A 25,042-nucleotide genomic window follows, 5' to 3' on the forward strand; every position below is an offset into this window, starting at 1 on the left:
AATACACTAGACCAAATATATCCTTCGCAGTCAATTTATTAACCTGATTTAGCTTTGCATCAACACATTGCCACTAGAATAGAATCAAACATATACTCTGTTACCTATATGAAACTAGAGATTTGAGATTATTCTATTATGTCAAATCCCCTAAAAATCCTAGCTTGGTTGGATATACAGATGCTGGTTATCTTTCTGACTCTCATAAGCTCGTTCACAGATGAGATATGTTTTTATTTATAATGATATAACAATATCATGACACTTCATTAAATAGACTTTGGTTTCAATGTCTTCAAATCATTCAACAATTCTAGCTCTCCATTAAACCAATCGAGAATGCATATGGTTACGATCTGTCATCTATCATATCCAAAATACATATATTCTTCTTTCTACAACCAACACTCTTTCCATATTATATGAAGACAATACAATATATATTGCCCAGATTAGAGGAAGATACATCAAAAGAGATAAAACCATATATATCTCACCAAAGTTATTTTATACTCATGAACTCTAGTAGAGCTGAAAGATTGATATCAAACAAATAAGATCCAGTGAAAATCTTGTAAATTTATTCACCAAGACACAACCGACATCAACATTTGAGAGGTTAGCGTGTAACATTGGTATGTGACGGCTCAACAAGTAACCAAATTAGTCTTGCTGCAAAGAGGGAGAACATTTATTAAGGGGAGCATTTATCAGACAAATTTTTTAAGTTTATTATATTTTGGACAAAATGTATATTGTATTTTTTTTTCTTTTATTAGGGTTTGTCTTATTGAGTTTTCTTAATACGGTTTTTAATGAAACAATTTATACATATCCAACACCAACTTATAGAATATTAAATAATTATTTGTTTTGATTTTTATCTTACTGAATTTTTTTTTAGTAAGACTAATGTAATTATCTGTAAGTGATGAAAATCTAAAAAGGAGTGTTGTAAAAGATGGATTTTTCCACCACATGAGAAGAAAATGTCAAAACTTAAATGTGAATTCATTTATGCAAATAGTGGCTGCATGATTGTGGAGGTGGAAAATTGAAGAAGAATATTTAACGCCCTTTATATGAGTGAGTTAAGATATGTAAACATCAAGGGGGGTTGGTGAAAATATCTTGATACACCCCCCCTCTTTTATGATGTACAATTTCTTTATCCGAAAAGCACATTTTCACTTATACACCCTCCAAGTTTGCCTCTCAATTCTTCTTCTTCTGCTCACTTTTCTTTGTCCATACTTTCTTCTTATAATTTATAACAATTTGACTTAATTTCAATTATAGTTTGAATAGGTTAAAATTATTCAGATATATTATTTAATAAAATTATAATTTTTTAGAACATAATATAGACATATAAAATAAATATTATATACATATAAAGAAAATAACAAAATAAATATTAAAAAATAAGTTATATATCTAATTATTTATTAAAAAATTCTGTTAAATATAATTATAAATATATTTTTTTTAAAAATATGGTTCATAGTTTTGTTTTGTTTGAAAATCATTCAAACTAAAAAAAAATGGTTTAAAATTTTTTTAACTCAAATTAAATTATTTTATAAATCAAATCAAATTAAATTATAATTGTTAAATAATTTAATTTAATTTTATAATTTAAATCGAATTATACACATATCTGACTAATTGACAACAACAGAAATGAGTACAAAAAGGTTTAATCATGCAGAAAGAGAATTATAATGGTTTAACTATGGGTAAAAGTGTTGCAAAATAAAATCTAGAAAAACTTTGGTCATATCGAGATTGCATTTGTCATCAAGCATAGAAACACCAAACTGAATTTTGTCGCATTTCCGCCGGCCTTCGCCCAGCACGCCCATAGCACGGTGCGCCGTGCAAATTTTGGATAGCCCCAGCACGACCGTCAGCATGTCTTCACCTATGGAAAAGAAAATCATAGCACCAAGAAAGCCTATTACTACTGCAGACTAATTTTTTATTATTTATATTATTTTATCTTTCAGAAAAAATTTTAATAATAATAATGTATTAAATAATATAAAAAATAATTTAATTATTATTTATTATTTTTATTTTATTAAAATTATATTTTTATTTATTAATTTTTTTAAATAAAAATAACTTGATTTTTAATCAAGTACTTAAATAAAATAATATTTTACTATTATTTTATTATTTCTAATAAAAATATAATTATTTAAATATATTAATTTTTTTAATTTTATTAAATATAATAATAATTTATATATAATAATTTTTTAAATAATTTATTTTTATAGTAATATTTATTACCGAACCAAACAAACCATAAAAAGAACACAAACAGGTGGGCATGCATGTTTACATATACCTGCAGTTACCTTACAGGCTGCATTGCATGACTAGAGCTACTGCAAACTACAATAATCTTACTACATGTTAGAAGGAACACATATCAGGTTGTCCCAATCTATAAACTAGGCTTATCAAACAAAAAAAGATTGCTTTAGAGTTGTTGCAAGAGCACTGTAAGATCCTCCCGTATTTGAGCAGCATGCGTTGTTTTTCATCAAGCTGCTGGGTGCCAATAGAAAACATTAGAATCATTAAGCTCACCGCTTCTGATCATCATCCTCCTCATAATCAGAGTCGCCACTCTCACGGAAACGTGGATTTCTCTCCTGCATTGAAAGAAAGCCAAACTAGAAACGATGGAGTATTCTGTACATTTTTACGAAGAAGTAATATATAAGATATTGTATTCTCTTTCACCATCTGAAAAAAACAGAGCTGCCAGTGTTATCAATACACTAAAAGTGATGCCTATTCTTTCATTCATCTCTATTCTCCTGACCAAGAATAAAACCTAGACTAGTGCTTAATTTATCTCCCTCAAAGATGATATTCCATTTATATAACTTGGTGGATCCTGTGGCTTTCTAGTGAATTCATTCAGTTATAGCTTAGATCGAGGATGATCTCCAAAAATATAAAGCCACTAATTGTCCTCTCAAGACCTCTGTAATGCTGTTAGGAATATATTACTTGGTAACTTTGATTAGGGGAGCCCGTCACTCGACTCTTACCTCTCGGTCTTGGTCTTCTTTACCTGGGGAAACAGGTAAATCTCAACTATTGGTGTTTTGTCTGAAATTCCATTATTTTCTCATTATCCAAAATTTTTTTTGGTTGCCCTACTTGGCTTTTAGTATTCTCTTTGAGCAAAGATATTTTTGATTGTGAGAATATGGAACCTTGTAAACTTTATGATTGATTTTGAAATCCTTTTTTCGGTGGACAACAGGAAAGTTTGGAGGCGACAGCTGAAGTCTCAAAGACATTCAATGTTAAGATACGAAAATATTGTTATATGACACTTCTTTCTTGTGCCTATGCTGGAACTGGAAATGTCCTCAAGGTTTTTTTTATCAAGGCCCTACAATTTCCTTTTGAAATGATTTTATGTACATTGAATAGTTAACTCTTTCTTAGTGCAGGTTCAAAACCTTCTGGGTCACTGTGCTCAACATCTTGAGAAGGGTGAAACCCACCAGGGACCTGCTGTTCTTGGAATAGCTATGGTGGCTATGGCTGAAGAATTGGGCGTTGAGATGGCAATTCGATCATTGGAGCACCTTTTGCAGTATGGAGAGCAGAATATACGTCGTGCAGTTCCATTGGCTCTTGGTCTCCTCTGTATATCAAACCCAAAGGTAGTTAATTTCATTAGGTCTTGGTTAAGATAGTTATATGCGGTATTAAGCTCTAGTAGAGTTTAGCTTTGTCGGGGGATGAAGTTTGAAAATACAAATTTCACTTAATAGTAAGTGTTGCAATGCATGAATTTGGTTTTGCAAAGTAAGACATGGAATTAACTTTATGTTTGAGAGGATTCTTGAAATCAGTAAGTGCCTTGTGGTTTTCAAGTCAACTCATTCTACTAGGAATTGACTTCCTTGAAACATGAGAAAACTGTTGACCCATTGCTAAAAAATTTAGTTGCCAAGTACTCAAAAGTCGCAGTCTTGTAACCTGTTGACAAGTCTCTTTCAATGTTTTTGACTTGTTCACTACGTTTTTGGTGGATGTTTTCCAGGTTAATGTTATGGACACTTTGAGCAGGCTCAGCCATGATACCGATTCAGAAGTAGCAATGGTATGATTTGTTTATAATCAATTTCATGTTCTTTTGTTTCTTATCTCCCCCTTCTTAAAAAAATCCACTTCATATGCTACTATCTACTTGCTAAAATTGTAGTTATTTCATACTAACCTATGTAGACTGAATCCAATCGTTAAATGTTACAGGCTGCAGTTACTAAATTCCATTGTTTCAATGTTTCAGGCTGCAGTTATCTCCTTAGGTTTGATTGGTGCGGGGACCAACAATGCTCGAATAGCTGGCATGCTTCGCAATCTCTCAAGCTACTATTACAAAGATGCCAACCTTCTGTTCTGTGTAATCTTTTGTAATTTGTGTTAGAATTTTCTTATTTTCTGTGGGACCTGTTTTGCGATTGATTAATTTCGGTTCCTTTTGCAGGTTCCGAATAGCTCAAGGTCTGGTACATTTAGGAAAGGGCCTATTAACTCTTAATCCATACCATTCTGACCGCTTCTTGCTACCACCGTAAGTAATCTTCTTCGATTAATTTCGGTTCTTTTTGCAGGTTCCGAATAGCTCAAGGTCTGGTACATTTAGGAAAGGGCCTATTAACTCTTAATCCATACCATTCTGACCGCTTCTTGCTATCACCGTAAGTAATCTTCTTCGATTAATTTCGGTTCCTTTTGCAGGTGCCGAGTAGCTCAAGGTCTGGTACATTTAGGAAAGGGCCTATTAACTCTTAATCCATACCATTCTGACCGCTTTTTGTTATCACCGTAAGTAATCTTCTTCTTGCCAAACTATACCTTCCGAGTTAGTGGCAAAAAAGTAAAGTGAAGAGGTACTCAGAGCTTTTTGCTTTGTCACTTAACAAATAATATATGAAATTTTCCTCTGGACAGGACTGCCTTGGCTGGTACAGTAACCATGCTGTTTGCATGTCTTGATATGAAAGCGGTCATTGTGGGGAAGTATCAGTATGTTCTATACTTCCTTGCCTTGGCATTGCAGGTTTGCTTTAATCATTATACACGTCTGGACTCTGTCATCTTTCTGATGTTTGAATTAACTTTTTCTCACTATAAGTTCTTATGTCTGTTTCTTTTTATGAATGACAGCCAAGAATGTTAATGACTGTGGATGAAAATCTAAAACCTTTATCTGTACCTGTCCGGGTGGGACAAGCAGTCGATGTTGTTGGTCAGGCTGGTTGACCCCAAGACCATCACTGGTTTTCAGACCCAATCAACACCTGTGCTTCTTGCCGCTGGTGATAGAGCAGAGTTGGCTACTGAAAAGTCGGATTTCTTTTATCCTCCTATCATTAGCTCAACCTTCTATTACTAGTTCTTTTCATACTAACAGTTTGTCTCTTTGCAGGTATATACCCCTTTCGCCACTTCTTGAGGGCTATGTCATCTTGAAAGAAAACCCAGAATATAGAGAAGAACACTAATTTTGTCATCCAAGTGCTTGTGGTGCTCATTTCTATCAGTGCCTTCAGCAACCTTACCTATTGGTTTCAAGTTCATAGAAAGTTAGAACTTGGAAGAAACTTAGGTTCAATTTGGAACTTGGATTTAGCAGATTGAGATCAATCTAATTGGTCCCAAGTTGTGGCCAGAGCAGATTGCTGGGATTAAACGTCGCATCTGAAATTATGAGTGATAACATGCCTAGACTGTTTAATGCTTGGTTAGTTCTTGAGTTGGAAAGATTTTTAAGTAAATTTCACTTGGTGTAAATTGGATAAATTCACATTTGACCGCTGTTTCAATGGAAAGAAACGAGCCTTATTTTGTGAGTGATTATTTTGCATGTTATCTGGATATTACAACATATGATATGTATCATACAATATAATATGATATAAATAAAAAATAATATGTATTATAAATTTTATTAAATTAATATAATATAATGAATATATAATATAATATGCATCTTATAATATGATATAAATTATTAATACAAAATAATATATTTTTTAAAAATAATGATATAATAAAAAATATATCACAAATTTTAAATTTTTAAAATATATTTATGATATTTTTTAAGGCAGTGGTAAATTATGTGATAATTATAATTTTTTATTATTTTATATATTTTATTATTTTATTTTATAAAATCGTATTCTCCTATACAAAATACAAAATATTAGATATCCATTATCATGACAGTATATACAATGAACCTTGCACCGGAAAAAGGGGTGTCTTTTGTAGTTGGATGGCTTTTGTCTTGTTTTACTTTTTCCCTTTCTCATTAGCTCTGCTCAAAAAAGAAAAGACATGTCCATCAGAAAACTTAGATCCTTGCATATGGAAATTTAAAATGCTTGCCATGTGCCAACCATATAGAGTGGCAATGGCCCTTCTTGTCATTTAGATTGCTTAGAACAAAGCTAGTGCCATCTACTGCATTAAAAACTTGGACAACATATGGTAATGCACAACAAAACATGTGTGCCCTCTTTTTACTGATGATTATCGACAAGAAATTCAAGGGGTGTCTGGTGTTCAACTTTCCCTTAAAGTTTATGCAAGATGATCTGGGCGCCATACTTGGGTTGAAGCGTTAGAATAAGAGAAGGAGCATGGGTATAAGTAGGCGACAGTTCAAACCAGAAGTGTTGTAAAATCTGTGATATGGCCAGTTTAGCTTCAAGCATTGCAAAGTTTTGCCCAATGCATATTCTTGGTCCATAACCAAAAGGGAAGTATGAAACCTGATCCTTGGACGCCTTGGAAATACCTTCAGAAAATCTCTCCGGGTTGAATTCCATTGCATCTTCTCCCCACTGTTCAGGATCCCTATGGACAATGTCCATCATCATAAGTAATTCAACTCCTGCCGGAAAACAGAAATCTCCCAGTTTCGTCTCTTTGACTATGCTTCGAATAAGCCAAGCTGGTGGGTATAATCTCAGAACCTCAAGCAGGATCATATTCACCTTACAATTAGCAAGAACAATCAATCATTAATGTCTTAAAAGGATAAAATACATAGTTTTTGAAACTAAGCGATGCTTACAATCTTCAAGTGGTTCAAATCATCAAAAGTTGGTTTATTTTTCCCCAGAATTTGCAAGACCTCTTCTCTCGCTCGCTCTTGCCAATCGATATGCATGCTCAACAAAATCATAGTCCATGTAAGCAAATTGGTTGTGGTCTCCTGACCAGCGAAGTAAAATAGTCTGCATTCTTCAAACACATCCTCTGTTGTCATACTGGCATCTGAGTTGTGGTTCTCTTGCAGCTCATTGAGATTAGTCTTTAACAACAGGTCAAGTAAATCTTCTTTGTCACTAATGTTTCCCATCTGTATAGCTTTTTCTCTTTTCTCTATTATTCCTCTTAATAAGGTTCTAACTTCTTTATAAATTTGCCTCATTCTTATGTTTACTTTGGTGGGAAGAAACCTATACAAGTAAGATTGAGGACAAAAACATTGTCAGTGAAAGTTGTGCGCAAATTTAAACTTTACTGATCCAGTGAGAAGAAAAAGACAGAGTGCACCTTAACAGTGGGAATTGCTCGTAAGCCAGAGCCTGTAAAAAGAGTTTCCCCTGTTCCTTCTGGAGTAAGAATATCAATCTCCCCTCTTCGAAACTGCTCCCAAAAGCTGCTCTTGATATAACATCTCCAGTGAAGTTTTGAAACTCTTTAAACACATCCAGTTCACAAGAACCTCCCGACCCAGATACTAGATTGTCCCATTTCTGTATCAGCTCTTCGCAACAGGTAGAAAATGCAGGCAACATTTGCTAATAATTGCGCCAAATGAGAATCAGAATGGATATATAAGAAATAGAAAGAAAAATAAAGAGTTTGAGAGTTAGAACCTTTAGCTTTTCCATATGGAAGGCAGGGTTGATAATCCTTCTATGTTTGGACCATTTTTGACCCTCATAAGTTGCAAGGCCAGTGGCAAACAACTTTACCAATGGAATTATTTCTGGCTTGGGGAAATCACCAGATTTGTTTGATAACACCTCTTTTATCAACTTGGGATCCATGATTGCCACACGGGGAGTTGTTCCAAACCAAACTACAAACGTATTCTCTGTATATAATTTATTTCATCAGCAAAATTTGAAAGAATTATTTAGTTTAGTTTTGAGGAAGAACATCAAAGAAAGCAACCACTTACTGTAGGAGCTAGCCAACTTGTGAAGAAAGGGATTGACAAGAGGCATAATATCGTGGGTGGATCCAGTAGGGTTAGGCCTGTTTTCCTTTGCTAGCTTCATCATCTCTTTCATATTACCAAGTAACAACCTGTAAGGATGTCCATGGATCCCTTGTTTCTTCAGTTGCTTCTCTATCCTCTTCGGTGTCCACCATATCTTGTTCAGGAATTTTAGACACCAAATTACTGGTATAATCAGTGCTAAAATTAAAAGCATACTTGCCATAATTTCAATCTCTCTTTCTGTTATCGTTAAACGGATATGGATGGATTCAGATGATCTTCATATATTGTTGGCAGTTGACAGTTGACTGACATATAACGTGTCCACTCAGTATTGGACGATAATTTCCTCCAAGAAATAAGGTTAGGTTAATTCTTACTTTCTTACTTGTTCTTTACGAAAAATTAGAAATATCTTACAGATAAATACAAAAAAAGTACATCATCAATGACGAAATACACCGCATTCATTGATGGAAGGAGTGAACTCGGTCCAATTTCATACAATTTCAGAGTTTTTAAATTAATCTGGAAAGAATTATTTAAATTAAATTATTTTAAATTTTAAATAAATCTAAAAAATATGATTTGAGTTAATTTAAATTGATTAAAATTATTTAAATATATTATTTAATAAAATTAATTGAATTATAATTTTTTAGAACATAATATAAGCATATAAAATAAATATAAAATATATCTAATTATTTATTAAAAAATTCTTTTAAATATAGTTATAATTATGTATTTTAAAAAAATATGATTTATAATTTGATTTATTTTAAAAATCTTTTAAACTAAAAAAAATAGTTTAAATAATTTTTTATTCAAATTAAACTATTTTATAAATTAAATTAAATTAAATAATAATTTTTAAATAATTTAATTTAATTTTATGATTTGAACTAAATTATACACCTACTAATTAATTGACAACAACAGAAATGAGTACGAAAAGGTTTAATCATTGAGAAAGAGAATTATAATGGTTTAATTATCAGGTAAAAGTAGACACGTCAATTGGGCGGAGTTAAATGAAGGTTTGACCCGAAACACGATAAAAAGCCTAGGCACGACAAAGCTCGGCCTGGTATTGTAGAGTGTCGGGCTGGGCCTTGGGCTTTAATATTAGGCCTATAGGTTAGCCCGACCCGATACGATACTGTTTATAATTAAAATTTTTTATTTTTTCCTGGTAGAAGCAAAATTTTAATTATGTGTTTATAGTTTTTAATTAAAAATTATACCAACTAATTACTTGGCTATATATATTTTATTTAATTTTAAAAAAATAATTTAATTACTTAAATTAAGAATTTAATATTAAAATATTGTAAGAAGGGATTTGAATATTTACCCTCTTATACTTTAAATCCACTTTATTATTATTCGAGCTGGCCCTTAGGGGCAAGTTTAGAACATAACATAGTATTATAATAAAACAATAAAATGTGTATATAGTTTTGAATATTTAATTAGACATTTAAATAATATATTATCATATAATTAAGTGATTTTAAAATAAATATAGAGTAATATCTAATTATATAATGATATATTATCTAAATACTCAAAACTAGACCTATATAATATTACTCTATGATAAAATAAACAAATTTTAAGGTATATTTGTCGCGATCAAAAACTCTTGGATATATCGGGATTTTCTTAACTTTGAGGGGGTACTTAAAAGCAAAGCCTAGAGCTCTTTCCTAAAGCCAATTTAGCATTATGAGATTAATAATTTAAATTAAAGATAAATATAAAAATACAAATCCATGATTATATTTTATTAAATAATGTTATGGTTATATACTTTTTATATAAATTTTTTATAGGTAGATAATATATTATTATATAATTTAATATTTTTTATTTTAATTTAAAATTATTTACTTAATCATAATTTATTATTTATATATTTAAATTATAAATCAATAATATATATACATAATTATATTGTATTTTATTTGTTTTTAAGAAAAAAGATTTAAGGCCCGGCCTGAATAAAACCCATTTAAGGCCCGGTCCGAATAAAACCCGTTAGTATATGAGTCAGGCTTTGGGTCTTTATATTTTAACGGATCGACCCGGCCCAAAGGCCCATTATTATTTAGGTATCAGGCCTCGGCCCGGCCCATTAATATAATGGGCCGAGCTGGAGTCAGTCCGGCCTGACCCATTGACATCTCTAAGTAAAAGCGTTGCAAAACAAAATCTAGAAAACTTTGGATTGCATTTGTCATCAAGCATAAAAACACCAAACTGAATTTCGTCGCATTTCCGCCGGCCTTCGCCCAACGCGTCCTAGCACGGTGCGCTGTGCAAATTTTGGACAGCCCCAGCACGACCGCCAACATGTCTTCGCCTAAGGAAAGAAAATCATAGCATCAAGAGAGCTTATTACTTTTGAACTCTAATTTTTTATTATTTTTATCATTTTATTTTAAAAAAAATTAATAATAACGATATGTCAAATAATATAAAAAGATAACACTACCATCTAGATTTTATTAAAATAATATTTTATTATTTCAATCAAAGAAAATAATTATTTAAAACTATCAATTATTATTAATTTTATTAAATATAATAATAATTTATATTTAATAAATTTTTAAATAATTTATTTTTGTAATAACCTTTTGATACCGAAACCAAACAAACCACAGAAGAAGGAACACAAACAGGCGGGCATGCATGTTTACATATACCTGCAGTTACCTTACAGGTTGCATTTCATGACAAGAACTGCAAACTACAATAATCTTAGTACATGTTAGAAGGAACACATATCAGTTTGTCCCAATCTATAAACTAGGCTTATCAAACAAAAATAGATTGCTTTAGAGTTGTTGCAAGAACACTGTAAGATCCTCCCATATTTGAGCAGCATGCGGCGTTTTTCATCAAGCTGCTGGGCTGCCTATAGAAAACATTAGAATCATTAAGCTCACCGCTTCTGATCATCATCCTCATAATCAGAGTCGCCACTCTCACGGAAACGTGGATTTTTCTCCTGCATTGAAAGAAACCCAAACTAGAAACGATGGAGTATTCTGTACATGTTTACGAAGAAGTAATATATAAGATCTTGTATTCTCTTTCACCATCTGAAAAAAACAGAGCTGCCAGTGTTATCATTACGCTAAAAGTGATGCCTATTCTTTCATTCATCTCTATTCTGCTGACCAAGAATTAAACCTAGACTAGTGCTGATTTTATCTCCCTCAAAGATGATATTCTATATATATAACTTGGTGGATCCTGTGGCTTTCTAGTGAATTCATTCAGTTATAGCTTAGATCAAGGATGATCACCAAAAACATAAAGCCACTAATTGTCCTCTCAAGACCTCTGTAATGCTGTTAGGAATATATTACTTGGTTACTTTGATTGTTGATCATGTTTCTTGAGTGTCCATGTATTATAAACATTTTCTTGACTGAAATTGGTTTGAGAATAGGATCATAGTGATAATGAAGATAGAATACGGATATAATCAGCTTGCAATGATCATGTGTAATGCATGTTCAGAGGAATCAAGCAAGTTGTAAGTACAAAACTCTGCTTTCTATGGCAGTAATTGCAGATACATTAGAAGTTTGAAATGACCTGCGGAAGAGACAAGTAGGATTTCTGTAGTTCCAAACCTAGATGATGAATTGGTTGACTCTTGGATTTTGTCCTGAAGATAATCTACTTCCCTTTTGTTCATTGCTCATGTATTTCAATTTTTTATCTTCAGATTTTGATGTTACAGACGATGCTACTATCTTGTATCAAATAAGCTCCTGATGTATGATGAATGTCCGGTGAGTTCTTGAACTGTTTTTTGCCTATTAAAGTTACATAGAATTTAGAAGAGTTTGCCAAGATGACTGCTGAAATTTTGCAATTTATAGTTTCCCTTAATTTTTCTTTGCTTTAGCTGAGGTCATCAGATTTTGATGTTAAAAAGAGTAAGGCACCAGTATAAGAGTGGCATAACATCACCCACCCAGAAGAAAATTAATTAAAAGAAAAGAAAACAAGAATCTGATGATCTTAAATTAGCAGTAAAAATAAAAAGATAGCATTAACTGATCTGTTTCAAACCCAATCTAATTCCCAATCTGACACTTAAATTACTTGCGTTTATCATATCAATATCAAGGCTGACAAACATCTTCAGCAAGATCTTTTTACTGCATTCATATAGAAAATTAAACCCCAGATAACAGGGGAACAAGAATCAAACCTTCAGTAATGCTAACCCAAAAATATTCACCTCCAAACATATACCAATCACTCAACATTAACTAGCTCATACTCAACCAAGGAGAGATTGTTATTCTCTTTAACTTCGAAGCTAGCTGGTTCAGTGACTTCAATCCGTCCCCATTTGTCAACTGCAAGCCTCATCGACCCCTTGAACATATCAATCTTGGCATTTCGCAGAATCACGGTGGCACCTGGTGTCATAATGTCAACTGCATTCAAACAGAGCCATCAATACCATAACATTGTGCAAACAGCCAAGCAAGAACAATTAATGCAGAGTCCCATATGCACAAGTATCTGAAACACAAAGCAAATGACTTTTAGAAGCACCGACGTTGGGTACAGTAGTTATAATGACCCAAGTTAGGTGGACTAGCTACAACTATGAACAGCTTTAAGCTAATTATTTCACAAAAATTAATATATGTTAAGTGAAATAAGAAACAAAGCTAGAAAGAATTCCTCAATCCTGTTGTTGAGAAACTTCATTCAAATTCATATAGTTAGCGTTTGCAATAAAAAAATAAGGCAATTTTATGTTTAAAGCAGTATAATTTCAATGTTTTTGCCATTGCCATTCATAAAGCTACATAAAAATGTCAACTTAGGTCTCTCATTTCCCTGAAACAATTAGATATAACTTCAGCAAACATTTGAACATTCAATTTCTTTCCTTTGGATTACCATGCATTACAAATACCTACGATTAAGTGAAATAAAATTCCCCAGATTGATTAATTTACACAAAAATCAAAACTTTAAAACCCTAATTACTACATACAACAAGAACAGCTGCACAAAGATAAAGTGTACCTTGGTCGTTGCGGGCGGTGAAGTAGATGGAACCAGTCGCATCGCCGACCAGACACTCGGCGATGCGAGGGGGTCGAGAAGGCTGAGAGAGAGCAGACAATGATCTGGAGCCACGTGGCTTGTTAACGGGCACGGGCTTCGATGAGACCACCTTCACGATAAGGGTGTGGCCACTAGTGCCAGGCTTCAGCTGATCAACTTGCACGAACACTGGCTTTCTCTTCGCTGTTGCCATCGCAACTAATTGCCCTAGGTTTCTTTGAGTTAAGGTTTCGTCTTCTGGAGAATTGCAGCGTCTAAGAGCACGACAAGTACAAAAAATGAAGAGTTGGTTTTTAGGGTTTGTCAGTGCTTCGGCTATGTCGTTTTGGGTATGTGAAAGGACCTGTACACGTGTCCATGTTTCATTGGCCTTATCACGACCCTATGGCGGCACAGCTATAAAACTAGGAACCGTACTAGGTTCGTGGGCCATGCAAGTTATATGCGATTCATGAAGTTGGGTTTATGAGCAGACTTTGTATTATCCATCGGCGTTCAGTTAATCAAGAAGGAAATTAGAACAGTGTTATGTATATAATTTTTATATATAATTTAATATATAAATAATATATTATTATATAATTAAATAATTAAAAATTAAAAATAAAATAATATTTAATTATATAATAATATATTATTATTTATATATAAAATTTTATTAAAAAATACCCAAAATTAATTAATAAATATGATATTTAGAAAAAAATTTTAAAAATAAAAATAATTAGTTAATGCGATAGATATAAGATAACTAAAAAACCTAAAGGACCTTAATAATTAATTAATGATTGAGATCTCATAAGTTAGTAATTATTAATTAATAATATCACATGAATTCAAAAGGTATAATTAATTAATGAAAGGGGAACATAAAAGTTATTAATAATTAATTTATCAAAAAATAATTAAAAATAAAAAAAATAAAAATTTATAATTCAATAGATTGATTCGTAAAAAACACTCTAATCAACTAGCTCGTTTAGGTATGACTAGATTATGTTGTAAGTTTTATTATACTAACGAGCCAATTTGATCCATTAGACTTGTTAATTAGATTTAAATATAATAAATTATACAAGAGTTAACCTAATTCACTCTACTATTATTTCTAATTTTACCTGTGTTTTTATTATATGATAGAAATTAAGTTTTTAGTTAATTAACATAACAAATTAATGATAATAATGCTAATTAATTGAAATTCAATTTTTGTGGGAAGAATTGAAATTTTAAAAGAGATTTAAAAAAAAAACACATTTATTGTTTACATGAATGAGCAAATGTTAAGCTACAAAAGAATATTAGCTTAGCTCTTAGGAATACAATGCCCCCCATTGGCGTTAGAAATGCTTAGAGAAAACAGAAACTGCTAGTTCTGGACTTCCCTAACTTCTGCCACCACCAATGCTTGCTCCCCTTCTACTGTTTCCAGTTCTTCTGGCGCTAGATGTTGTCGGCAGTGCCGGAGTATTACCAAAGAGATAAATGCTGCATTCAATACACTCATTTCAGATTTTTTGCAAATATACTAGTTAGGGTGAGGGAGATCATGAGCTTGATATTACATCATATATGAATGAACTGCTTGGTTCTACTATCTGTAAGTTTGTAATCTCAATGAATAAAAGTTGTAAAGGAAAATAATCTCGAGAATGATGCCGGTTTCTCATATAAATTTTATACTCAAAGCATCTTTCTTGGTTGTTTTACCAGGGTGAATTGTAGTTCTCCCAATTCCTTTTCTGTTACACTTTTACAGCATAATTTGACGTGGGTTATACTAGATTTTCAAAAGAGATAAGTTTGAGATAAAGATCTGTCAATTACCTGTTAAAATACGGGTTTTTACAGTGGACAGATTCCAGAAGGCCATGACTGCTGATGCTGCCACAATCTTCTTGTGAGAACAAGCTCCCCATGCTTCGAGCATGTAAGATTTCATGTTATCAGCTGCAACAACCAAAATTCACTATTTTACTAAATCTCAAGACAGAGAGACAAGCAAACCTATTTATAATTCCCTCTTTTACTCTTTTACATACCTTTTTGGTAGATCCTACTAGAATAGCAGGAGTAAAGTTTCGGGACAGTGAAACTAATAAAAAACCCTGCCCAAAATTCGCACCAACAAGAACATTTGCATCAGGAGCTTTTACATTGACAAAACTTCTCATAAACTTGACCGCAAATTATGAAATGGGTATTAGAATTGTAGTGATCATACCAAGAGCAAAAAGCCTCCGCATTGTTAGAATATGACCATACTCAGCTCCTAGAAGCAAAAATGGTACTACCTGTAACCAGAAGCAATACAAAGTTAATATAAGAAAGCAAATCACAGGCATGGTTTAGAGTCTTTAAACGCATGACTAGCTTACTTTGAGGGTAGTTGATGGCTCTCCTGAGAAAAGCTCTCTCGTCTTTGAAATTGCAAGGTTTGTGGCAGGAAGAATTAGTCTACCGAATCTCAAAATGTCCTCTTCTTTCAGCTTGAACTCACGCTTCCTTTCATCATTATTTCTGTTGATTTCCCAATTCAAATACTAAGAAGAAAAACAAAAGAGAATGAATGGGAACATAACATGACAAGAGAAATTGGATTTGCACCTTTGCAATATTGAATTTGAGAAGAATGATGCCCCCAAGAATAGAAGACCAAGTTGCGAAATCGCCGAAAAGATGCTTAAATTATGGAGTTGGGAAGATTTAGATACCTTATTAATCAGAACACAAAACAGAACGAAAATGAAATGACAGTAGAGAGAATAAGAAACACACACCTAAAGTTAACTCCTTTGGTAAAAGAAGAAGACAAAAAACACAAACACCCAAGACCAAACCAAAGGCTCGACTTTGCAACATCTCTCCACATGATCAAATCAGCAAACATCTGCCCAATTCGGTCAAGATTACCGTGACCACCATCATCCATTTCTAAATCCACCACATCGCCATAAAATCAATCATAAATTAGCCAAGAGAATTACGAAAAGAAAATAAATAAAACCAAGAAAGAAAAAACAATCAAAGAATCATCAATACATACTTGGAGATAAATTCAAAGAGGGAACACAAGGGACCAAACTAAGCTTCTCTTTCTTTGACCGCACGCTATGCCTCTTTTTTCTTGGTTTCCCAACCTCATCGACAAACCCAATATCTCTCTCTTCTCTCATTATCTCTATCTCCGATCTCCTCCTTAACCTCCTATTCCTCGGAGATCCACAACCCGATATGCCCATTTGAGATCCTCTTGTTTTGCATCTCCTACGACACCCAGTTGACTCCAGAGCCAACTCCTCAGCTGCATCTAGACGATCCGCTAAACGGGTTCTCGATTTTCTCAATGGAGAAGATGAGAGTAAGAGCAATTCTGAGAGTGGAAGAGCGGGAGATACCGAAGAGGGTCTCTTGGGAGAAGGAGAAATAATGCCTGGAAACTGACGTGGCGGCTCTTCAGAGCTCATCCTTGCAAGGCGCGAGGCCGATTTGGTTTGAGAACTAGGATTTGAATCCATTGATTTGGTGAACTGAACTGATTAAAGACAAAGGATTTTAACAGGATTCTTCGTTCTTGAAAGTGTGTTTTCGTATTGTATTCAATTTTGTGAGAAATTCGTGGGCTTTGTATGGATTGAGTTGACAAGGATTTGGCTTTGAAAGGAATTGATAATAATTGTAGGAGCCGTTAGAGAAAGCAAAATTTTTTTCTTTTGGTTTTTTGTCAAGTTTGAATTTTTTTGGCGGCGGGGACAGAGGCACACTGAACTGCAACGGTAAGAAATAGGAGGCCGTTTAATTTGTGCCGTTTGTGGGCCTTGTTTAGTGGGGTGCCATCTGTTAACCTCGGAACTTGGACAGTCCTATGGGCTTTAGTGATACAAATGGGTTTAATTAATTAAGACTCTTAATTAATGCGTTAACTCAAATATAACCTTTCATTATACACAAATAGTCACCAAAGGCAGAAGAGTCAGCCATGATGTTTGGGGAACACAAAGCTGGATTTAAAGAGAAAACCAAAGAAAAGAAATGGACAACTGTAGGAAAGTAGACGAAAAGACCATAAAAGAGTGTTGCACGTATGTTGACCCTATAGAATGCCGTTGGTTGAAGAATTGAATAGGTTAAAATTAATGATCCATTTATTTATTTGACAATTTAACTAATTAATCATTAAAAGAAAATTAATAAAAAAACCAAAATTGAATGGGGTGGTTTGGTTCGTGGTACGTAAAATTTTTTTTAATAATCTATATTTTATTATTAATATTAATTTATTTGATTTGTCAATATTAAAAGATTTCGTTAATATTTTATTTGTAATATTAATATAATAGATAATATAAAAAATATTTTAATTATCATATTTATTTTAGTATTAGAATATTATAAAAGTAATATTAATTTTATTACTATTTTATTCTTATTTATTAATTTTTAAGATAAAAATATTATTATTTTTAATTAATATAACAAATAATATGAAAAATATTTTATACTAATTATATCTAAGAACATTTAAGCAAGGTTTTCAAAACCGGACCGGAATAAAAATTGTTTTAAGCACTGGTTTTGGTCGGACCGGGCGGTTGGACCGGAATTATAGTTTTACGTAAAAACCTAAAAAAATTATATTTAATTAGTAATTATATATGTTTTACATAATAAATTTTATATTGCGTATACTTTTCAATTTTCACAATTAACAAAACATATGTATTATTGAACATAAATCTAATAAGTAATATACTGTTTCAATACTTTAAATTCAAACAAACTAAAGCATTATTTTTTCAAAACAGTTTACAGATTCAAGTGATAATATACTGTTTAAATACAGTTAATTCAAACAAAGGAAAACATTGTTTTTTCAAATAGTTTACCATGCTTTGTGATGATATACTGTTTAAACACATTAAATTCAAACCAACGAAAACATTGGTTTTTCAAACAGTTTACAAAGCCTTGGATACACAGCAGCTTCCCGTCGTTGTCTGAGAAATCGTCGGTCAAAACGGCAACGGAACCTTATCGTCGTCAGCCGTCGTCTGAGCTTGAGAAGTCATCGTGAAAGGTTGCAGTATTGTCGTGAAACTGCAGTCTTGAAAGCCTGCAAACGACCACCCTTCGGCAACTTCGTCGTCGTCCGCAGGAGTCTTTAAACTGTTGTCGGCAAGAGATGAATCAACAGCGGTTTATTGATACGTGCAGTCGGAGAAATTCGTCGGCTGCAGCAAAACCCATCTGCGTCTGCGTGCAATGCAAGGAACAGGGTACAGGAGGAAAGAAATAAAATTGTTGCTTTGATAGTTTATAATATGCAGCTTCTGAACCGAGAACCGCCTTGACCGGTTGGACCGTGGTTCAGACACGAACCGGTGGTTCGATCGTGGTCAAACCTGAAATTAACATTATAACGGTTTTATGTTGAACAGTAACCGGCGATAGTACCAGTTCACAGTCCGACCAGTCCGGTCTAGTTTTGAAAACCTTGCATTTAAGTAAAGTAATATATTTGTATTTTTTTATTTTCTCCAATTAAATACAATAATTATATATACCTATCAAATTTTATTAATTATAGTAATAATTTATATCAATAATTTTAAAGAGGGTTTGATTGGAGGTAACTTTGTTTGGTTTATAAATAATAAAAAATTTTAGTAATCTTCTGATGTGACAAAAATATAAGTAAAATCTTATTACCACCTTCATTTTAAGTATTTAAAGATTATAAAGGTAATCTTCATTTTATTATAGTTATATATTTATTTATTAATTTTTTTAAAAAAATCACATTTTCAATTAATATAACGAGTAACATAAAAAATATTTTAGAATAATTATACTCAAAGATATATAAGTAAAATACTATACTAATATTTTTTATTATATTTAGTCAAACATAATAATTATTTATACTTATCAATTTTTACAAATTTTTATCAAATATAATAATAATTTATACTCAATAATCTTCTAGATAATATATTTTTAAGGTAATCTTTCAATTTTAGTGATAAAACATTACTCAAACCAAACATGTTCTAAAGGAAATCTATTTTTCTAGTAATTTTTTAATTTTGATAATAAAATATTACTTAAACCAAATACACCCTAAATTCATTTCTAATTTTGAAATTTAACATTCTCAACTTGCATCTCGAAATTCACCACACGTATACTATTCACTAATTACACAACTAATGATTTTGTTCAATTTATGGCAAAAATATGGTTAAAAAAAAGTTAGTAAATCATTTCTTATCATGTTTAATAAGTTATAATTTATAGATATAAACATTTTAATCTAAATTTAGGGTGTTTTAGAGCTTCCGTTTATTGCTTTAGATTTTTTGTAAAATAGCTTAAATCTTTTGCAATTTTAATGAAATTTGTTAATAGATTTGTGTTAGAGTAGGTGCATAATATATTAGTGTTGAAACTAGGTTTGAAAATGATATATTTAGGGTGATTTGATTTACGGTCACCGTGTGAATTGTGCATGATGTTCGAGGTTGAAGATTTTTAATATTTTCCAACATGCATGTTTTATATAGTATGTGCACCATATGTGGTAAGGATTTTCTAAACTATCTAGATTATTTGTAGTAGATTTGCCAATTGATCATAGTTTAGTGAAGATAATTTGTTGTTATCCTCTCAAGTGATATGGTATTTGTTTACAGTATTCATTAATATGGCGGCGAAGATGATTGACATTGTTTGAACTAGCACATGTTAACAGAAACTGTAATGTTTACACACTGCATGTTAAATTAATTTACCATCATTGGTTTATTTGGTTTGATCGAAGTACTCGCACACCATCGATTTCAGTTTTCTTTGTTTTCTTGTTGGTGGTATTGCACCTCCATGTGTTTGTGTTCGAGATTCTTCATTGATAATATATTAAGTTTTTTCATTATTAAAGTATTCAAGTGATTGAACTCATGTGAGTTTGGATCCATTTGTATTAAATAAAAAAATAATTGACAAAATTATAAAAAAAAAATTGAAACATAGTTAGGCAAAATTAAAAATTGATTAAGAGAGTTTGAGTTTGAAATTGAGATTGAGAGAGTTGAATAAAGTTTAAAGAGTGTAAGATAATGAAAAATGTTAAAAATTGATTGAGAGAATTTGTGATTGAGATTGAGAGAGTTGAAGAAAGTTTAGAGAGTGTAAGATAATGAAAAGGTAAGTTCGTATATGTTGTATGAATGAGTTTGTACGTTTTGTTTGTACATATAGACAATCATCTTTAAGTTTGTATAATTATATAAACTTATCGTACAAATTGAAACGGTAACATCTAATTAAGTGATTTTGAAAGGAGAAAAAAGAGTAAATAATCATATCACTTCACCTTGGTTTGTATAAAAAAATTATGCGTATAAACAAATTATATAAACTTTTGTGTATAAACTAAGGTAAGGTGATATGATTATTTATTTTTTTTAATTTTAAAATCACCTAAAATGAGGTTACCATATCAAATTGTACATAAAAAATTTGTATAATTAGTATTACTTTAATTTTTATATATAAATTTATTTAATTTATTTATATGCACAGTTTAGGAAGATTTGTATATAATGGGTTATATATCTCTATTGGAAGCGTGGTGGACTCTCAGGCTTCGAGCTCCAACTCATAGTCAGGCACAATTCAAATTCTACAGAGTGAAACGCAGCGTTGAATGTCAGTGGACGACATCGTTTGGGTGTACGATGAATTCCAAAGACGGTGTTGTTTCTGTTTTTATCAATTTTGCTGAAAAAATTGTTTGTTGTGTCATATATGTCATATGTCACTTGAGTTGAGTGTCATGCATATATAAAATAAAAAAGGATTGTAATTTGTTTTTGGTGAAAAATGAAATGAATCAAACATTTTCTTCTACTTCTTTCTTGCTCTGCAATTTTCTTTCTATCTCTACTCAATTCTGAATTCTATTTGTTCTTGTTCTAGTAAATTGCAGCAGTTCAGTTTGCATCAAAGTGGTATCAGAGCATTGATTTTGGCCGTGAAAGAAGGGACACGGTTCCAGGAGTTGAAACGTGAGCTGATGCAGGCAGTACAAGAAGTTGAGCTTCGGCAACAACAACAGTTGAAGGAATCTATGGAAGAAATCAAAGGGTTGAAGGAATCTATGGAAGTAATCAAGGGGTTAATCAGAGGACTCAGTGTACAACAATATGAAATTTGACATAAACAGAAGAAGGTGGATTTAACAGAAGAAGGATCTAGTCAACGATCCGAGCAGAGGTCATCATGGAGTTGTCTATCTTGGCTGGAGTTTCGCAAATTTAACGAAGAAGATTTCAATAGCTGGCTTTTAAAGGCTAAGTATTTTGTCAAGGTAGAAAGATCTTCGAGAGATAGTTGGGTGAAGACAGCTGTGTTGCACTTAGAGGGTAAGGTCATTCAATTGCATCAAAAGGGTTAAGGGAGATTAGTTAATCACTTGGGTTGGGAGGAATATACCCAGTGCATGAGAGCTCGATTTGGTGCTCATGCATACAACGACCCCTTGTCGAACTTACGAAATTTGAAACAAGTAGGTCCCTTCAAGAGTACTTAGATGTATTTGATTAATCTTACCCCTGCGCCAGAATTCAAGAGGATCAAGCCTTGAGTTTCTTTTTATCAGGGTTAATTGACATGCTGCAAATGCCTGTTTGTATGTGTAGGCCGAAGTCTTTGGCTAAGACATACTCCTTGGCAAAACTTCAGGACATCACCATAACAGCTCTTAAAGATCAACCTCGGCCAATCATGAAAACTACCTTGCGGGAACCTATTGTCGCAACTCAAGCCCTCATCAGAATACTACAATCACTATAAACATTCCACCCACCAAACATAACACCCAAACAGGTCTATTACCTACACCTAACATACCTAAACTTCAACCTAATTTTTCTCCTCGAAATAATAGATGACTATCAAACTGAGAAATAGATGAAAAGAGAGCCAAAGGGCTCTACTGCTGGTGCAATGAAAAGTACTCATTCGAGCATAAATGTAAGAAGAGATGTGTTCAATTTGCAGTTGGAAGTGGATACAGAAGAAGGCTTAGGTGGTGAAAAGGACGAGTTTAGCCTGATACAATTGTTGGTATGTGCTTTGAATGGGGTTAACAACCCTAAGGTGATGAGGTTAACTAGAATGTGCGGGAAAATGTCTATCTTTATATTAATTGACTCAGGAAGTACACATAACTTCCTAAGTGAAAAAACAACCTCTAAGCTGGGTTGTATACTCCAACTGGTGGAGGAAACTAAAGTTAGGGTAGCTAGTGGGGATGAATTGCCATGTAAGTACAAATGTGAGGGTTTTGAATGGAAGATTCAAGGACATAATTTCATAACAGATGTGTACCTACTTCTTTTGGACAGTTATGACCTTATTTTGGGAACACAATGACTCACTACCTTAGGAGCATTTTGTGGAATTTTGAAGAGTTGAGGATGCAGTTCACTTATGAGAGACAACCATATACTTTGTAGGGCTAACGGGGGAAGGAAATAAAAGTCATTAACAACAGCAAGATGCAAAAGCTTATGGGCAAAAACCCTTTAGCGGCTGCCATTTAATTAATATGGTCGCCTATTGAAATGAGATTGGAAGCATTACAGGCCGTAGAGGAAGTTCCTGAATCTGGATGAAAACTGGACTTAGACCAGTATGAGGATTTCTTTAGAAAGCATGAATGGTTACTGCCATCTAAAGAACATGACCATCGAATTGTGCTCAAGGAGGGAATTCAGCCAATAAACCTAAAACCTTTTAAGTACAGTAGCATGCAAAAAGATATAATTAAAAATATGGTTCGACAAGTGCTGGAGGTAAGTGTTGTTAGAGCAAGTACCAGCGCTTATTCCAATGCATTGTGCTGGTTAGGAAGAATGATGGGACATTGTGGCTTTGAATCGATCATCGGGGACTTAGTAAAGTGATGGTAAAAATTAAATACTATATAACTATTATTAAAGAGTTATTAGATGTGTTAAGAGGATCAACTCTACTCTCTAAAATTAAATTTAAGTTTAGATATTAATAAATTCAGATTTATCTATTATCAATTGACAAAATAGCTTTTAAAACACATGAGGGTCATTATGAATTTTTTGTTATACCATTTCGGCTAATCTATGCCCCATCCATCTTTCAAGATTTGATGAATTCGATCTTTAAAGTTTATTTAAGAAAATTTGCACTCGTCTTTTTTGGCAGTATACTTATCTACAATAGGAGCAAAAAAGACCATATCTAACATCTTAGGCTAGTTTTTTCAGATTTTGAGACAACACAAGCTTTTTGCCAAGAAAAGTAAATACAGCTTTGGGTATGTTCAAATAGCTTATCTCGTCACATAATCTCACCAGAAGGTTCATAGGACCCATAAGTTATCACCACAAATTTGTGAAAGGTTCTAGGAATATGGCTCAGCCTCTTATTGAATTATTGAAGAAGGATGCATTCCAATGAACTAGGGAAACTCGAGGCATTTGAGGCTCTTAAAGTGGCCATGATAACTATCCGTTTTGGCAATCCCAGATTTTTCTAAAACCTTTCTCATAGAAACTGATGCCTGTGGAGAACGCATAAGAGTTGTCCTAATGCAGGAGGGTCATCCAATTGCCTACATCAACAAATCCCTCTCCTTAAAAAATCAATTTAATCCATTTATGAGAAAGAGATGCTAGTCATACTCTTTGCAATTAAGGAGCCTTACTTGACAAACCAACACTTCATCATCGACTGACCACCATGGTTTAGAATACTTGTTGGAACAATGAGTGACAACTCCCTCACAATAGGCATGGGTTGCTAAACCCATGCAATATGACTACAAGATTCATTTCAAGAAAAGGAAAGAAAATACAATGGTTGATGCACTGTTAAGAATTCTAAGCATGGAAGTGCATAGTCTAGCAACCACTATTCTACCATCAAAACTTCTATAAAGGATAAAGCAAACATGGAATTCTGATGGAAATCTACAAGCAATTATTTCAGCTAAGACTCAAGATCAGAATGCTCACAGCTAGTACTCTTGGTAACAAAACAAATTGTTAAAAAAGGGTAGATATGTAGTGGGCAATGATGTGAACCTAGGCAGGAGCTCATATCTCTATTTCAGAGCTCACTTATGGGAAGACATTCAGGTGCAAGTGTAACAACCAGCAAGTTAATTGTAGTGGTCTATTAGAAAGGGGTCCGCCGTGATGTGACGAATTACATTAGAGTGTGCCAAGTCTGTTAGAGATACAAATCTGAGAATGTGGCATCACCAGGATTCTCATAGCCTCTCCTAATTCCGATAGGGGTATTCAGCGACTTGACTATAGATTTCATCGACGGTCTCCCTAAGTCACAAGGCAAGTCTATTATTAACGTGGTAGTTGATAGACTTACCAAATATAGCCATTTTGTGGGACTCAACTATCCATTCTCGATCGAGACAGTGGCACAAGCTTTTTTGGATCTTACCTACAACCTGCACGAAATGCCAACACAATCACAAGCGATGGAGGAATGATTTTTATAAGTTCTGACAGGAGTTATTCAAGTTGCAAGGTGTGGAAATTCAACCATCTACGACCTATCACCCACAAACAA

The 25,042-nt window shown here is 32.9% G+C and overlaps 4 protein-coding genes across 4 annotated transcripts; 1 reads left to right on the forward strand and 3 right to left on the reverse strand.

Annotated features, from left to right (window-relative positions):
• The first annotated feature begins 3,300 nt into the window (after positions 1–3,300).
• Positions 3,301–4,582, forward strand: LOC123196563 (26S proteasome non-ATPase regulatory subunit 2 homolog A-like). Its single transcript, XM_044610620.1, has 5 exons — positions 3,301–3,403; positions 3,483–3,698; positions 4,082–4,141; positions 4,331–4,444; positions 4,529–4,582. The coding sequence occupies exons 1-5, from the start codon at positions 3,356–3,358 to the stop codon at positions 4,580–4,582; spliced, it is 492 nt and encodes a 163-aa protein (XP_044466555.1). The 5' UTR covers positions 3,301–3,355.
• A 1,836-nt stretch (positions 4,583–6,418) lies between these two features.
• LOC123195433 (cytochrome P450 CYP72A219-like) lies at positions 6,419–8,568 on the reverse strand. The gene is made up of 5 exons (XM_044609115.1): positions 8,249–8,568; positions 7,941–8,161; positions 7,615–7,862; positions 7,130–7,517; positions 6,419–7,049 (listed from the first exon to the last, which is right to left on the reverse strand). Exons 1-5 carry the CDS (start codon positions 8,511–8,513, stop codon positions 6,627–6,629), a joined length of 1,545 nt encoding a protein of 514 aa, XP_044465050.1. The 5' UTR covers positions 8,514–8,568; the 3' UTR covers positions 6,419–6,626.
• A 3,774-nt stretch (positions 8,569–12,342) lies between these two features.
• Positions 12,343–13,713, reverse strand: LOC123195614 (uncharacterized protein At4g28440-like). The gene is made up of 2 exons (XM_044609425.1): positions 13,367–13,713; positions 12,343–12,762 (listed from the first exon to the last, which is right to left on the reverse strand). The coding sequence occupies exons 1-2, from the start codon at positions 13,599–13,601 to the stop codon at positions 12,578–12,580; spliced, it is 420 nt and encodes a 139-aa protein (XP_044465360.1). The 5' UTR covers positions 13,602–13,713; the 3' UTR covers positions 12,343–12,577.
• Positions 13,714–14,647: 934 nt separating this feature from the next.
• On the reverse strand, positions 14,648–17,060 carry LOC123195979 (reticulon-like protein B17). Its single transcript, XM_044609856.1, has 8 exons — positions 16,455–17,060; positions 16,189–16,342; positions 16,016–16,090; positions 15,787–15,928; positions 15,633–15,702; positions 15,451–15,516; positions 15,236–15,358; positions 14,648–14,896 (listed from the first exon to the last, which is right to left on the reverse strand). The coding sequence occupies exons 1-8, from the start codon at positions 16,924–16,926 to the stop codon at positions 14,778–14,780; spliced, it is 1,221 nt and encodes a 406-aa protein (XP_044465791.1). The 5' UTR covers positions 16,927–17,060; the 3' UTR covers positions 14,648–14,777.
• Positions 17,061–25,042: the final 7,982 nt, after the last annotated feature.

The sequence above is a fragment of the Mangifera indica genome, chromosome 14 (genome assembly GCF_011075055.1).
Source record: "Mangifera indica cultivar Alphonso chromosome 14, CATAS_Mindica_2.1, whole genome shotgun sequence".
Taxonomy (NCBI): Eukaryota; Viridiplantae; Streptophyta; class Magnoliopsida; order Sapindales; family Anacardiaceae; genus Mangifera; species Mangifera indica.

Bases quoted from the DNA above. Each gene is read 5' to 3' on its own strand.
- LOC123196563 (XM_044610620.1), top strand. From the start codon at position 3,356: ATGACACTTCTTTCTTGTGCCTATGCTGGAACTGGAAATGTCCTCAAG. The intron at 3,404-3,482 runs GTTTTTTTTATC...TTCTTAGTGCAG, and splicing joins GAACTGGAAATGTCCTCAAG to GTTCAAAACCTTCTGGGTCA. The intron at 4,445-4,528 runs GTAATCTTTTGT...TTCCTTTTGCAG, and splicing joins ATGCCAACCTTCTGTTCTGT to GTTCCGAATAGCTCAAGGTC.
- LOC123195433 (XM_044609115.1), bottom strand. From the start codon at position 8,513: ATGGCAAGTATGCTTTTAATTTTAGCACTGATTATACCAGTAATTTGG. The intron at 8,162-8,248 runs GTAAGTGGTTGC...AATTATATACAG, and splicing joins CAAGTTGGCTAGCTCCTACA to AGAATACGTTTGTAGTTTGG. The intron at 7,050-7,129 runs GTAAGCATCGCT...GCTAATTGTAAG, and splicing joins ATTTGAACCACTTGAAGATT to GTGAATATGATCCTGCTTGA.
- LOC123195614 (XM_044609425.1), bottom strand. From the start codon at position 13,601: ATGGCAACAGCGAAGAGAAAGCCAGTGTTCGTGCAAGTTGATCAGCTG. The intron at 12,763-13,366 runs GTACACTTTATC...GTTTGAATGCAG, and splicing joins CACCGCCCGCAACGACCAAG to TTGACATTATGACACCAGGT.
- LOC123195979 (XM_044609856.1), bottom strand. From the start codon at position 16,926: ATGGATTCAAATCCTAGTTCTCAAACCAAATCGGCCTCGCGCCTTGCA. The intron at 15,703-15,786 runs GTAAGCTAGTCA...TTCTGGTTACAG, and splicing joins AGCCATCAACTACCCTCAAA to GTAGTACCATTTTTGCTTCT. The intron at 14,897-15,235 runs GTAATTGACAGA...TATTGAATGCAG, and splicing joins AAAAACCCGTATTTTAACAG to CATTTATCTCTTTGGTAATA.